The 17,198-nt window shown below is 32.7% G+C and overlaps 1 protein-coding gene across 5 annotated transcripts in view; it reads right to left on the reverse strand.

The window, feature by feature from the left end:
• LOC114326935 (nucleosome-remodeling factor subunit NURF301) overlaps positions 1 to 17,198 on the reverse strand; it is a 102,209-nt gene that overhangs the window by 75,063 nt on the left and 9,948 nt on the right. For 3 of the 5 annotated variants that reach the window (XM_028275408.2, XM_028275406.2, XM_028275404.2), the window contains exons 4-5: positions 17,003 to 17,138; positions 9,191 to 9,441 (exon numbers count right to left, since the gene is read on the reverse strand). In XM_028275408.2, coding sequence (XP_028131209.1) covers positions 9,191 to 9,441; positions 17,003 to 17,138 — 387 coding nt within the window. The remainder of the gene's footprint in view (positions 1 to 9,190; positions 9,442 to 17,002; positions 17,139 to 17,198) is intronic. The other 2 variants (XM_028275407.2, XM_028275405.2) reach the window with 1 other exon arrangement.

Here is a 17,198-nt window from a genome sequence, read left to right on the forward strand (position 1 = left end):
TTGAATTATATGGCAACGTCGCAACATAGTGAGAAGGATTTTAGATCCGTTTTAAAATATTTGAAGAAAAAAAAACATGAAGGGGAAATGGATACGTTACGAGGACTGAGGATTAAGTTTGAATTATATGGCAACGTCGCAACATAGTGAGAAGGATTTTATAGCGTGACTCAGTCCCATTTCTACTATTTTTTCTAAGGCTGTAATTGCTTTTCGTTCCGCGAAGATATTAGTAGGGGAGTATTGAATGTTAAATTTGCAGTTACTAAATCGTCATGGGGACCTACTAGGTTGTGAAGATTAGGCCCTAAAACCAAAAAATTTGTATTCACTTTTGTGGGTATAACAGGAACTAGTTCGCTAAAGATTGTTATCACGGTGAACGACAGGTCGTGGATGCAATTTTAGATCCTCCTGTAGTACATTCTTTCACGGTTTTTGCTGCAAATTTCAAAGAACCGCTTGGATTGACATGAAATTTGGCATACGGATAGCTAACATGTCAAAGAAAAAAAGTGATATGGTGCCGATGTGTGCTTTTGCTCTGGGGGTGACTTTCACCCCATCTCGGGGGTGAAAAAATATATGTCCAAGATAAGTCCCGAAATGGATAAATTGACTCATTTTAAACAAAATCAATACTTTTCGAGTTATTTGCAAGTGAATATGTTCATTTTTCAACAAAATAACCACGTTTTTAGACGTTTTTTCGCAAATAACTCAAAACGTAAGCATTTTGTCGAAAAAAATATTCTTAGCAAAACTATAGCCTATAAAAAAGTAAAGAAAAACGGTGTATATACACTCGAGAGCAAAATAATCGACTCACTTGCTGAATTGTACACGTTAGAAGTCTCGAATTTCCTAAACCTGTTGTCCGATTCAAGTGATTTTTCAACGAAAACTTTTCGTTTATAAATTTGCAAAGGTTTGTGTGTTATTGCGTTGCCGCTCCTGCAGTACTTAGAGCAGATGTATCGATGGATTCTTATGTAGTTTTGTCTTCTGAATCCAAATCTGAAAACGGCATTTCGATATCTCTAACCGTCTTCGAGATAATCGACCTCAAAATCTTAAATGTTCACAATCCGGTTATTTCCTACCAGACACTAAACGTCAGCTGAAATCTTTGATTAGGAAGTAGGCTACTTTTTTAATCTGAATTTGTTAAGCAAAGCAAATGTTATTATTTATATTTGAGTTTGACACTTCGTGAATGTCAAACTAAATTTTAAATTATTTAGCTATTAATAAAATATAAATGACATTTTATAGTGAATTTAATTATTATATAAAATAATATGTGTAATAAATGTATAAAAATACAATTTGAGTATATTTTGAAAGCAATAATCTTAAGATCAAACGAACTTACCTGAAGTGATGTTCGATCTTGATTATATGAGGCTATAAATAAATGATTTTGTAGTACCTCCGCCTATGGCTATTTCCACAATATTTTAAAGCGTAATTGAAACTTCCCTGCCTCCTGCTTCTCTCCTCACATATCCGATCTCAGTCTATTTGAAAGTTGTTGTTGCAACATATGGGTATTTTTCGAAATTGTTAGGGTGGGTTGGGACTTATTTATTTCGATGAGGCCTCATATAATCAAGATCGAACATCACTTCAGGTAAGTTCGTTTGATCTTAAGATTATATTCGGCCTCATCTCATAAATAAATGATTTTGTAGATGTTTAAAGTCGTTGCAACAACTTTATTATAATAATTTACAACATATTGCTATGCGTAAATTATAAAGTTCCTATCTAAAAATGCCCTGAGGCAGTTAGTTAACACTATGCCAATAACCTAAGGTATTAGGTTTTATCCAACCTTAAACTAAAATTATATTAAAAAATCCTTACAAGTATTATAGGTCTTACCATAAATCAGGTTCTTTTACATATTTTAAAATCGTATTTGCAAATTCTTTATTACAAACTAAGGGGCTATTGTAAATTTTTGCAAATGTCTTAGAATTTTGCGTCCAACCTGCCGCCAATCTTATAGTGTCAAAACTGACTCCTTTTCTAGCTGCCGCAGATATTGCGGCGTGGCGTGTGCTGTGTGCTTTAAATTGACTTATATCCATGCCACTCTGATGTAGAATAAACTTGATCCATCTGCCAATGGTTTGTGGAGTGGCCTTATGAAAGGGTTTCTTATGAGTCAGCAATAAGGCTCTGCATGATCCTCTTAAATCTTTTATCTTTTCCAGATGCATTTTAAGGGCTCTTGCTACACAAATATCTGGATCCTTCTCAAAAAATGGTAAGACAAGAAAGGGTTTAGTTTTATTAATAGTTGTTGTTTTTGTTCTATCAGAGATTTTAATTTCAATTTTACCGTCATGCTCTATTATATTATCAATGTCAATAAGACTTAAAGTTTTTATTCTGTACCCAGTTGCAAGGGCCATTAAGGTGACTAATTATTTGTAAGAATTTCAAGTGAAATGGTATTATTTTCAAGAGTTCGCAAATACTTCAGAGCTATGCCTGGATCCCAGGTATTTTCATACCGCGGTAAAGGTCGTCTTAAAGTGAAAATACCTTTAAAAAATCTCTTTCCTATAATCCTGTCCTAGTTCTGGGCCTGCTATATAAGCGATCGCCGATCTGTACGTATTTAGCTACCCATAAGCTGCCCCCTTTTTAAAGTGAAGGGTCAAAAACTCTAAGACACTTGGCCCAGTAACTTCATATGGATTAGTGTTAACCTTAGAAAAGAGTTCCCACCATAATCTAAGTCCTAAATTATATTGTTTTAATGTGGAAGGAGTTATTGAACATAAACATATATCTAAAGAGTCCTTTGGCACATCTCCCCTTAACAGAGCTTTCCTGATAATCTCCCTGCCACCAGGGAAAGGTTTTTCCACAGAGGGTGAAGCATTCTGTTAAAAGAAAGTAAAAGTCTGTTAGGTTTAAAAATCAACGGCTCACTTATTAATAAGGACTGAAAAATTGGAAACCATGGTAGGGAGTTCCAAAGGGGAACAACAACTATTCCTACTGCTTTGTTTTCTATAATTTTCTGAAGTACTCTCAATACTAAGGAAAAAGGAGGAATGCATAAAAATCAAGAGAGCCCTAATCTACTGTAAAAGCATCAATATTTGATGCTTCTGGATCCCGTTTCCATGATATAAAAATAGGACATTTTTTATTTAATCTGCTAGCAAAAAGATCAATATTAGGTTTACCAAATATATCTACTATTTTTTTAAAAGAGTCCTTTGACAAACTCCACTCCGTCTCTTTGTTAACCTGGCGAGACGATTTATCTGCCTCGCGGTTATCTTTAGAATTTATATATAACAAATAAATAAGTATTTCTTTGCTCACACCACATCCAGATCTGCCTTGTAATCGAATTTAATTTTTCGAACCGGACACTGTCCATTCTATTGATACAAGAGATCGCTGTAGTATTATCTATGCGACACAAGATGTTACAATCTGATAGTTCTGATGCAAAACGTTTTATGCCAAAAGGTAATGCGAGAAGCTCTAAATAATTTATGTGGTGTTCCTTTTCATTCTCAGATCAATGCTAAATATTTATGACGTTCAAATAATTTTATGTGTAAAAAAGCAAATTTTATAGCCGGGCAAGCGGAAACAAGAGTTCCAAAATTTTTTGCAAATTTCCTAATTTTACATTCCGGTAATCGCAAAAAATATTGAAGCATTTTTAGAATCTTCAATTTTTTGCTGTTGGGTAATGTTACTGTCAAATTATTGGAGTCTAAAGTAAACCCTAAATATGTGCACACATTCGTAGAGGTAATGTTGGTTTTAGTCTGATTAATTAAATGGTAAGCATATCTTAAATCAATTTTTGACATGAAACAACCTTGAAATATAAGTCTGACCACTACTTTATTACCTTCTATCTTAAAATGTGGATTTTCAACAAATCTAAATTTATTTAGATTTAAAATAAGACGGTATGATCCATCTGATTTTGGAATTGCAAAAACCTTAGAAATATATTGATCATCACTATGATCAACTATAGATATTGCACCACTAAGCATTAATTTATTTATAAGGTTTGTAATAATTCTTACCTCTTTAGTTGACCTCTTATCCTCAGAAGCTACAATTGTTTGTTTTCGCTTCTTTACAGGTGGGATAACCATACCTTTTATGTATTTTAATACTTGTTGTTGCCACCTTTGATAAAAAAAATTTTAAACGACCACATACCTCGCTAACCTCATGTTCTGTCCCTTGGTTTAATAACGACGTCTCCTGTCGTTCTGGTAACTCTCTTTTCTCTTTTTTACCTTCAATTGCTGCCCTGATTTTTCCAACTTTTTCGCCGTCTTGACCTTGTTGTCAAGATCATTTCCAAAAAGATTTTCAGTTATTGGTGTGTCCTTTAGCACCTCCGTCATATCTTTATTTAAATTATTGGCTATTAATTCTCGTCGTAAAATTGACTCAGAATTATGAATATTTGCCAATATAAGCGGCTGGCATTGCTAAGTAGCTTAATATGCTCTTTATTTCCTGTCTCCTTTTCACTAAGCATGTTTGTTAGGGCTATTCCTATAGCCGCCATACTAGCACCAACTTGTTGCTGAAGAAGTACCCAACGAGTCACTTACTGCTATTTTTACTTCCGGATTTTCATTTGGAGGAGCCACAAGCTTGCAATTTTCTGGAGGCAGATATTTGCTTGTAAGGTCTTTGCGGATATCTTTCTCTAGTCCAGAAGTTAAAATATGAGCTCATCGGGCGGCAATATCTGTTTGTATGGGTCTTGCAAATGACATTTTCACTTTATTATCATCGCCCAGAATTGATAGAATATCTTCTTGCAATCCAAAAGGCACACTACCTTCTATCTGACTTGAAACCCAAACATGTATTTCAAACCCTATGCTTTCAAACCCTTGTTTGTCACTACAAACAGCAAGGTATTATTATTTTCAATAATTGTTATCACAAACAATATTCATTATCAATAGGTTAGTATATCTCCTCTACAAAATTTGTTATCCCAACAAATATTTTGTCCTGAATATTTGCCATCACAACCAAATATTTACTTGGATAATTTTCAAAAGAAAAGCAGAAAGAGAAAAAAAAATATTTTGTCCTGAATATTTGTCAACACAAACAAATATTTACTTGGATAATTTTCAAAAAGAAAAGCAGAAGAGAGAGAGAAAAATATATTTTATCCTGAATATTTGTCATCACAAACAAATATTAATTTCTTCTGCATAAATTTTATCAGATGGTATGAACTATACTATTGACGATATTTGTCATCACAAACAAATATTTACTTGGATAATTTTCAAAAGAAAAGCAGAAAGAGAAAAAAAAATTATTTTGTCCTGAATATTTGTCAACACAAACAAATATTTACTTGGATAATTTTCAAAAAGAAAGGCAGAAGAGAGAAAAAAAAATATTTTGTCCTGAATATTTGTCATCACAAACAAATATCAATTTCTTCTGCATACTTTTTATCAGACGGTATTAACTATACTATTGACGATATTTGTCATCACAAACAAATATTTACTTGGATAATTTCCAAAAGGAAAAGAAGAAAGAGAGAAAAAATGTTTTGTCCTGAATATTTGTCATCACAAACAAATATTTACTTGGATAGTCTCCAAAAAGAAAAGCAGAAAAAGAGAAAAATAAAAATATTGAATATTCCAGTATTGTCAATATTCGTCATCACAGACAAATAATCAATGTAAATACCTACTTCGGTCAGGTGTCCACACAAACTCCTTATAGTAGAAGTGGATATTTGGTATTTGTAGCAATAGTTTTTTATTTATACATGCGATAATAATTTAGGTGAGTAATGCATAATCAACAGAATATTATTATTACAACGTACCTTCACTTTCATTCCGCTCCGTATTCGAAATTTCTGTCTGGTTACTGTCAAGAATATCAGTCGCACTATTTTCATAAGACGAAATGCGTTTGGAACGATGTATTCGCTTGTTTTTAATAGCATCTAATCTCTTTTCCAGACTTTTTTAGATCTTATATATTCCTCTGTCTGATGATAGACTTCTTTTTCGTTTTTCTCCCTGCTTAGGCATTGTTTTCCGGTAATTTGTTGTCGAAATCACTACTAATTTACTAATAATTAATTTACGCAGTGTGAACCTATAGCACAATAAACGAAGACTGAGATCGGATATGTGAGGAGAGAAGCAGGAGGCAGGGAAGTTTCAATTACGCTTTAAAATATTGTGGAAATAGCCATAGGCGGAGGTACTACAAAATCATTTATTTATGAGATGAGGCCGAATATAATACAGTAGGAAAAATGAAAGAATACCCATGAACGAACATATAAAACACGCTGTATTTTCCTGTCACCGTGTCACACAAAAAATTGACCAGCGCAAATACATGTAATAATTATTATTACATGAACTTGCGCTGGTCAATTTTCTTTGTGACACGGCGACAGGAAAATACAGCATGTTTTATATGTTCGTTCATGGGTATTCTTTCATTTTTCCGACTGTACATATTATACTATATTAATAATGAATCAATAGAAACGATTCACACAACTCAAAACACAAGTACGTAAATACGGTTGCGTGAAGCGTGGCGCAAAGCCGTGAAATTTACGAGACTCGCTCGGTCTGTAGATCCAATTAAAGTTCATCAGTAAAAAGTATCTTTATCATGTATGTATTATTTATTTTACAATATTTGAAAATTGTTATTTAAAATGTGGTTTGGAATAAAAAAGTATGATCTGATATATGAAATTACATCCTTCTAACGAAAAAAAAAAATATTTGAAGAATTTTCTCAAATTATGGATACCAACATCATTTTCATTTATAACTCTTGTATTTTTAATTTGACGAAGAAAAGTTATTCTTCATAAAAATCTCTTCTTGGTGTAAGATTTATGATGCAGCCATCATGAATCAAATTTTATTAATTTTATACGAGGTATATAAAAAATTATGAATTTCGAGTAAAGTATCTTTATAGTTCACAACATTTAAATTAGAATGATATACTTGCACATTAAAACATAATTTTTAATTCTAAACAGCTTTTCGTAATAGCAATTTTCTATATGATGAATTTAAATACGTATATAAACAAAGTTTTCGTTATGATAATGCTCGAATTTTCAGCTTGTTTTAGTATGTTACAGCCTTATTATTTAAGAAAATCGATGTAATATTATTATTGGTAGACAGGTAAAGGTCATTTTATACCAGGTGTAACAATCATAGGGTGTGTTTTTTTTAAACGTACCCTTTTTTATTATCCAACATAAGCAAATGAGTCAAAAAAGAAAATGTTACAACTACAATTGAATTTTAATTTAAATATTTTTTATATGTTAGAATACTCCACAGGGTGTTCCGAACTTTAAGAAAAAACACAGTATGATTGTTACACTCGGTATAAAATGACCTTTACCTGTATAGCAACAATAATATTACATCGATTTTTTTAAATAATAAGGCTATAACATACTAAAAAAAATAACTCAAATCGGACAACAGGTTTAGGAAATTCCACGTGTACAATTATTCAGCAAATGAGTCATTTTAAAATTTTGCTCTCAAGTGTATTAGGTCTCTATACCTAACAAAAGCAGAGTTATAGTTAATGAAAAATAGGTTCATATTCGAAAAATTCCAAATATAATAATTCCATGTGAAATATCCAAATAATGAAGCATTTTTGGGGAAAACACATTACAACTTTTTTAAAGTGTTTAAAAAAAGCTTTATTTCTGTTTTTATAAAAAAAAATTTCTAGCATCAAATGTAAGCAGGTTACGCTCAAAATAAAGTTGGTCCCTTTTGTTTTGGCAAAAAAAAAATCAGGAAGATCACCCCCAATTAGCAAAACGAAATTAATCGTTACCGCTTCACAAGTGATTTTACTTATGTTGTGTTTATATGATCTGTAAGTTTCATCGATTCAAAGTGCTTATTTTTGAAAAAATTTGGTTTTAAATTAAAATTTTATTTTTTGAGTTATCCCAATATCTCTTTTCTTGTAAGACCTGCTCAATTTTTTGTAAATAAAAACACTGACTAAAACATATCTAAACTATAGGTTGGATTGATAAGATTAGAATGGCCCGCAGGCAGCCCAGATCTCAATCCTATCGAGCATTTATGGGATGAATTAAAATTAGCTATTCGTCATCATCCTATGCCTCCAGAAAATTTGGTACAGTTATGACCCTGATAGAGGAATATCGGGCTATTCCTATTCCCCTTCCCCAGGCAAGGATAACACATCTTATTTATTCGATGACAGACTGCAAGCATTTGTTGCTGCGAGATGTGGACATAACCGCTATTTAATAGTTTTGTTATGTTGTTAATTTTGTTTTGTGTTGTTAATTTTAGTGCGTTTGATATTTTTAATTAAATAAACCTTCAAATCAGTGTTTTTATTTACAGCTTTTACAGCAATGGAGATATTCGGATAATTCAAAAAACAAAACCTTAAGGATGCCTCCGAAATATGTAGATAATATTATGAAAGGAGTATGAAACAAAAAAAAACAACCCTTCCAATTTTTCCACAGAAATTTTTATTAGGAGAAAATAAAACGCTTCCATTCACCCCCGTATAATGCCAGCTAAGCAAACTTTTTTTTTACCGGAATAATAACAAACGATATCAATACATGTACCTACAAACTGATGCAAGAATCTTGAAAATCGGAGTACAAATAATAAAGTTATAGATTGTCAAACTTAATCAAAAATTTTAGGTGGCGGAATTTTGTGCCCATGAGTGTATAATTTTGCTAGGGTATCACGATAAATTGTTTTACCGATTATAGCGCCATCTATCCAAAATTCGAAAAATGTCTCGAATAAAAATTGCTTATTTTTATGTGAGGAATCCTAATCTGCAATAAAAAACAGGGGTTTCGATTTAAGAATTTAAAGTTACCCCATCCCATCTCCAGGAGGTCAAGTGGGGGGTTGTGTGTTGTGTTTGGTGTCATTCGATAGATTTTTGAAAAATATTGAACACACGTTTTTCAGTTTTTCGATCCGATGTTCATTTCGCGAAATATTCGACCGTCTCGCTACTTTTGGGACACCCTATACAAGATTTCTATTTAAAACAGATCTTCCTTTATACAAAAAGAATCATAATAAGTAAAGTATTAATATGTACTTACATTGAGCCGTACTGCCCACCATCTCCAGCACGCCGCTCTTCAACCCCATATTCTTGACTTCGAGAGCCCTCTTCTGTTGGTGAGCCGCTCTCTGCAGACGCAGTTGCTGCTCCATCTTCTCCTTGATCTCTTCGGGCGTGGCCTTGCCGCTGACCGCCACCTTGATATCGGGGGCTTCGATAGTCGGCTTGGCCGGAGGAAGATTGCCGGTGCGACTCCTAGTTATAACTTGCTGATTAACCTTTTCGATCCTGCGATGAAAATCAACACGACACAAGCGGTTAGTGGACAGAGCATGCAAAAGGTGGTATGGGACAGAGACGCAGTTTATTTTTAGCCAATTCATGTTGGACACTGTTCATTTAGCGAACCAGATAACTTAGAACACTTTAGTCCACTCTTCAGGGACGGACATGCCACTGAACCTCTAAAAATTATACGAACAAGCTGAATTTGGCTGAGAATGTCAATTTTGGTCCCCAAAAAGATGGAAAAAGTTGCTACTCCTACCCCAGGGCTTTCTCGTAAAACCCCCTTCGTATGGGGAGGGAGGGAAACACCGATTTCCAAGAATCTGTACGGCGTGGAAATAGCTATTTGTATAACAAGGGAGGAAAGTGCTACTTTTCCTCCCGAGAATGAAGTTTACTCCCCGACCGACGCGTAGCGGAGGGCAGTAATCATTCGAGGGAGGAAATATGATTTCTTATGTTATACATATGATTTACCCATGTTATACATATGATTTTTCCACCTTCCTCAAATATCAAGTAATTTTTTCATTTTTAAATATTTTATTTATGTAAATAACTGACAAAATTTATTAGAACTAAAACTAACAAGTAGGTACAACATAACTGTCAACTGTCAAATATAAGTCAAATTATTAATGTAAACATTGTTGAATCAAAATAACAATTTACTGTTTTTTACCATTCTGCAAAATACAGGGTGTTTTATAAATAAACGTTAAAATGTATAGATACTTACGTAATAGAAAATAGTTATTGTACAGGGCGTCAATAAGTTATATTTCATGAATAAAATACCATGACGTCATTTTTACTTTTCCTCCCTAAAAAGTGACGTCATGGTATGATAACTTATTGACGCCCTATACAATATTCTATTATCTATTACGTAAGTATCTATACATTTTAACGTTTATTTATAGAGCACCCTGTATTTTGCAGAGTGGTAAAATACAAGTGGTACATTAATAACTTGACTTAATTTGACAGTTGACAGTTATACTGTACCTACTTGTTAGTTTTAGTCATGTTTTAGTGCTCTAATAAATTTTGTCAGTTAGTTACATAAATAAATTATTTAAAAATGAAAAAATTACTTGATATTTGAGGGAGGTGGAAAAATCATATGTATAACATGGGAGTAAAGTGCCTTTTCCTCCCTCGAATGATTACTGCCCTCCGCTACGCGTCGGTCGGGCAGTAAACTTCATTATCCGGAGGAAAAGTAGCACTTTCCTCCCTTGTTATACAAATAGCTATTCAAATATGAAATGTGGCTGAGATAATTTGGACAAAAATTATGGCACTTTTTGTGTATAATGAAACAACGCTTGAACCCCCCTCCCAAACGTTTGTGTACGTTTCAATTAAAATATTATTGTAGTAACATTAGTTAAACGCAGTGTTTTCAAAACTTTTTTGCCTCCTAGTATTTTTTCGATAAGCCACCTTTTATCGAGATGTGGCTTCTTTTTTAAAATGTTTAAAAATATATCAACAATGTAAATTATAAATAAATTTTCAAATTATTAACTAACAGGTCTCTATAACCATATACAAATATATGGTGGATTCGACAAATATTCAAAATATCTTGATAAACAGTGGCTTATCGAAAAAGTAGTAAGAGGCAAACAAGTTTTAAAAACATTGTGTTAAACTAATAGTACCACAATAATAATTTAATTGGAACGTACACAAAAGTTTGGGGGGGGGGGGGGGGTTTAAGGGAACAAAACCATCATACAATTTTTATGGGGTGCACAAATTTCACTAATATTTTTTAAGATGTTCCTGCCATTAGAATGCCGCATGTCCATTTTCAATAAAAAATCTCTCATAGTTTTCGATATATTGGCAAAAATCGATTTTCATTTTGTAACTTCAAAGGACTGTAACTTTTTTTATGTGCACATTTCTGGACCTCGGAGGTAAACTACACTATGTCATTTTAAGCAACTTTTCAATTGAGCAGTTTGAATATTTTAAAAATCTTATATATCCCATAATTAGGTACGGTCTGAAAGACAATGTGACCATATTTTAATCATTACATATTATAACGAGTTTGTACAATACAACTAATAAAACGTTGTAATGTGCCCTAATTATTGTAATTAATGGTATTTTAGAGTGACATGGTGCAGTTTACCTCTGAATGTTTTAAAAATCTTATATATCCCATAATTAGGTATCTTTCGGTCTGAAAGACAATGTGATAATATTTTAATCGTAACATATAATTACATATTTTGTACAATCCAACTAATAAAATTTTATAATTTGCCTTAATTACTGTAATTAATGGTAATTTATAGTGACATAGTGCAGTTTACCTCTGATAGGTTTGATCTATACTTATACAATATTTAATGAATTTGAAGGTATTTAAGCCCAAAAAATTAGCTAGGTACGTATCATGAAACAAATTTTTATTTTAGTTAAATGTTATTACATTAAAACCTGAGGTTAACGGCCACCTGTCGAAAATCGGCAACCAAAATGAGATTAAAAATAACCTGCATAATAATTATTAGGGTCGGTGTCGGAGAACGCAAAGTTCTTAAAGCTCTATAATAATATGTCGTAAAATAGGAAACATTTGTCGCTAAGAAACAAAATAAAAATATAATAGCTAAGAAAGTGACGAGTATTGTCAAAAGTATTGCATTCACAAAAGTTGGCTGAAAAATATAGTGTTGTAAAATTATCAGGCTGTATTATAAAAATAATAAAAGTGAGTTGAAGAATTATTTAAATCGTTTAACTTAACATCTGATAACAATCTGAACAGATTCTATTTTTTCTCTAGGGCCAAATTATTAAACGCACTACAAAAAAATATTTTAAAAAAATGGTTATTATGAGGTAATACCATTGTAATACTAAATAGATTTTTTGTATGTACCAGACACAACGTACTAGTATGCTGAACCAATATGTATTTATTGACTCTTGAAAGAAAACAGAAATATCGACAATTAAATGTTGTCAGTTTGTTGTTGTCATATTGCGGCTCAACGAAATAATACTTGTTGTTATTTCTGTTTCTTTTATAATTTATATTTTTATAACTTTTAAATTAAGCAGTGTTAACTTTCAAATTAAGCTTTTAATAATGGTAATGGAATGGTAAAAATCTGTCTTCTTTAGAGCCTCCTTGACAACAGGTAGACCTAGAAATAGTGCTATCGGGGGATGGAGGAAGACAGATTTTAATCAAAACGAAACCGTATATTTTCTTATTTTGTTAATGCCATACTCTCCATAGAGTACAAAGACTCGTTTCATATGGGCTCTCTGAACCGCAAAGTGGAATGTTTTCCTGGCGGTGCCTTTTGGTATGTTATACCTGGGTTAAGCAGAAAGCTTGAATTGAGTCGAAATTAATTTCGCTTATTCCCCGTTAGAGGGCGTTCTATCCATACTGCGATATAAATTATTTTAATTTATATCGACAATCTACGGTCGGAATGGTAAAAATCTGTCTTCCTTAGAGCCTCCTTGACAACAGGTAGACCTAGAAATAGTGCTATCGGGGGATGGAGGAAGACAGATTTTAATCAAAACTAAACCGTAGATTTTCTTATTTTCTTTTAATAATAATTTTAAGTGATGCATAACTTTTGAAACTACATATCTGTATAATATCACTCGAAATAGAAACACCAATTTTTAAGAGAAGGTACACAATATTTGTTGATTGTTTATTAAAATGTATTAATAACCACGATTTTTATGAAAACAAAAACTATGTAACTATAAAATAGACTAGATAAAACCAAACAGATTTATTTCTGTTAAGAAGAACAGTTATCTACGACCCGTTTGCCGCTAGGTGCTCAGTGCACTAAGTCAACATAGTGTTGTTTGCCATCAGCACGCAGTTAGTAACTGTGAGGTAAAAACACTCAGTTTACATGGCGCTTTTACCTCTTAAATTATTTGAACATAGTGTTCTATTTTTTTGGTAATTTCGTTTTCGTGGTAATTAGTATAAAGTGATACAAATATCTCTAGAAAGCTCTTGGAGAGCTGAGTAAGTTAAAAGAAAAAAAAACAAAACAACACCATGTCGACATAATGTAGTTTACCTCCGAGGTCCAGATTTGTACTAAGGTAAGTTAGGTTCAATCGAACTATTTTTGGTCCCAGAATATGTGATTTAATTTATGACTGATTTGAAACATTTTTTTCATTTTCCTCTCTACGAAGGAGGTTTTAAGGGAAAGCCCGGGGGTAAGCATGGCAAACTTTTTTGCATCTTTTTTGGGGTCGCAAAATTGACATTCTCAGCAATGTTCAGCTTGTTCGTCTAGTTTTTAGAGATCAAATCTCTGACGATTCGACTAATAGTTCCACAAGAAATTTACAATTGGTCTCTGTAGGGTTAAAGGTAAATAAGGGTATATTGCAAGGTTCCAAAAATCCATCACACCCTTATGTATAAAAAACATTCAGGAGCAAAACAACGGCTGCTTAATAATGTCAGGTTTTGATCATAATGTTTTATGTGTGGCCCAAAACCAGTTCGTTAATATCGGATGTTGCCCCCTTAAAATTTGGATCGTGGTTCCTAAACATTCCATTACTTCAACCCATTCGCTGCCAATCACGCGCTGCCAGCGCGTTATATCAGTCAGGTGTCGTTTACGCACCTGGGAGTGATATATGGTTACTTCAGTCAGGTGCCGTTTAACAAAATGGTTCCTAGACGAGTTCCATCATCTTCGATAGGCAGCGAATGTGTTAAACAACACAGCCATCTTTGTTCTTAGGTGGTTTTCTCGATTTTTTACACATTAGACTAGACAATCATAAAAATCTCTCGCTCATGCCACACACTGTGCGCGATGTGGATTACTCCGATTTTCCATCTCAGAAAAAGTTCTCTTTCTCTCTCACACACCCTCCTATGGCGCTACAGCGTAAGTAAGGCCCTGACCTCCCCCAGCATTCCCTCCAAGTATCTCTGTCCCTGACTGCGCTTCTCCAGTTATCCACCCTGAATATCTCTTTCTATGCACCTCTTCCTTTGTCTTTCTACTGGCTGACGTCCCACCATAGTTCCACTGAGCATTCTACTCGGTGTTCTGTCATTATCCATTCTTATAAAGTAACCTGCCCAGCGGAATCTGTGTATTTTTGCATAATTCGCAAAAAGTAATTTATGATCAAAATTTGTTAAAGCTTTCAAGCTCCCGTTGTTATGAACAAGAGTGTAATTAAACTAATACTTAACAGAATATAAAATATATACACAATTAAAACAATTTGGGAAAGATTCTTCAAGGCCAGTTTACAACATTAAGGGGATAGGAGCAAAATTTCGGCTTCAATGCTATTTAAATGCATGTTGCTATTAGGATTGAAAACTTTACCTTTCAATTGCCAGATGACGCTAGTCACCTAATCCATACACGTCAGTTGCAATGTGGGGATAAGCTTTCATGGTTGGTCACTTCGAGTATGGAGCAGCAGGCCTACGCCTCTCCGATGATGACTCCAATAAGAGTCGAAAATAGTCGGTTCAGAGTGGTGGACTGCGCTCCGTATTCTAAGTGAAAAATAAGATTGTTTTGCCTTCGTATTGCAACTGAATAAAAATGATATACATTTTTATTTTTATTTTATATTAGTATTACTCCTATAGAGTAACTAGGTCCATTTTCCGTTGGACCTTTACCAAGCTGCAGACGGGGGGTTGTGAATTGCATAGTGTAGAATTCCTTCCCTTTTGTCTTCACTGCAGCATCCATCTGGCTTGCATATTGTAGAAGCTTTGGAGGTGTCACCAGGGAAATGGACCAATAAGTTTTCAATTTAAAAATCGTTTAGTAATATTTTTAATATGTTTCAATGTTATTAATGTTGCTATTAGGATTGAAAACTTTACCTTTACCTTTCTATTTAAATGCATTCATTTTTTTTGAATCCTGAGAAAGCTAATAGGCATTTTTGAAAAATTTAAACGCAGAATGAAAGATTACGTTATTAACGAGGGCCAAAAGTCCCTTAGAATAAATAAAGTTTCTCTTGAATGAAATATTTGCAATTAAAAATCACACTAAATTTAATTTTTTCTTTTATTTTCACCCCTGCAACTTATTAAAATAAACATTATAGAAGTTTTCAGGGACTTTCGGCCCTCAGAAATAATGTAATCTTTACTTCTGCGTTTAAATTTTTCAAAAATATATATTAGTTTTCTCAGGATTCGAAAAAAATGAATACATTTAAAACACATTGAACATTTTGACAGGTGACATTTTGCGTCTATGCCCTTAATGATACAACACATTACATTTATTATTAATCTTTACCCAAATTGTTATCCTAAGTTATGTTACATTTACTATACAGTGATCAGCTCGCTAATAACCGGCAAAATAACGCAAAAGATGAAAACCATATTAAGTTGTGAGATAAAAAGACATGAAACTATTAGAGGTGTGGAATTTAGCGATAGAAACATATAAATTCATATTAAATTGATTGTTTTCCACCTTTAGACGTATCGGACGAGTTTGGCAACTACCGCTGTCACAGTGACAGTTTTAGTTGACATACTCCTCTGATATGTCTAAAGGTGGGAAATAATCAATATAATATGAATTTATGTTTCTATAGCTAAATTTCCCATCTCTACTAGTTTTATCTCTTTTTATCTCACAACTTAATATGTTTTCCATCTCTTGCGTTATTTTGCTGGTTATTAGCACGTTTATCACTCTATTTAAATACATATTACTAAAAAGATCGTCAAAAGATCCGTTATTATAACACGCACAGTCAAACATGAAAAGGTGAAAAATAAGTCTACGAATAAAGTTTGCGTTTGTCGTAATAGATAAAGAAAAATAATCCTTTGCAGACTTGCTTTTACAATTTTATGTTCTTTCTGTAAGCAAATTTATTGTTTTACAAGAAAATGAAAAATAATCAAAAACAATTTACTATTTTTGTTGGGAATCAGTCACAATTTAACTTTAAAATTAAGGGCGTAGGCGCAAAATTTCGAACCCTGAAAAAACTAACTTAACAAATATTTTTTAAAAATTTAAAACCAGAATAAAAGATTACATTATAACCGAGGGCCAAAAGTCCCTTAGAATAAACAGAAAGTTTCTTTTGAATGGGATATTTGAAATTAAAAATCACACTCAATTTTTTCTTCTTTTTCACCCCTATAGCTTATTAAAATAAACATTATAGAAGTTTTCAGGGACTTTCTGCCCTCAGTTAAAATGTAATCTTTCATTCTACATATTTAAATTTTTGAAAAATACTTACATATTAGTTTTCTCAGGATTCGAAAAAAAATTAATGCATTTAAAAAGCATTGGCTCGAAATTTTGCTCTTACGCTCTTAGGTTTTTGTTTCTTTTTGCAGTTTATTTTATTTACTTATTCCTAGTGTTTGTATCAGACCACAAATTGTCACATACAACAATTTCGGTTAAAAATAAAACTAAAAATAATTTAAAATACTTCTGCATAAGGAATAGATTTCCTGGAATATTTATAAAAAATCAATAAAAAAGAAAAAATCAGGACTTACTTTTCTCCGTATTGCTTAATTTCCCACAACTCTAGTTTATCTTCATCTACCCATTCTTCAGAGACCTGAGGATCCATATTCTGTGGTGATTCTGGTCTCTTTCTTTTTCTAAGTCCACTTCTTATAGAAGTTACTTCTATATAAATAAAAACATCGAAACTATTTTGTTTTTTAAACATAGAGGATACAATGAAAT

The sequence above is a fragment of the Diabrotica virgifera genome, chromosome 5, assembly GCF_917563875.1.
Source record: "Diabrotica virgifera virgifera chromosome 5, PGI_DIABVI_V3a".
In the NCBI taxonomy this organism is placed as follows: Eukaryota; Metazoa; Arthropoda; class Insecta; order Coleoptera; family Chrysomelidae; genus Diabrotica; species Diabrotica virgifera.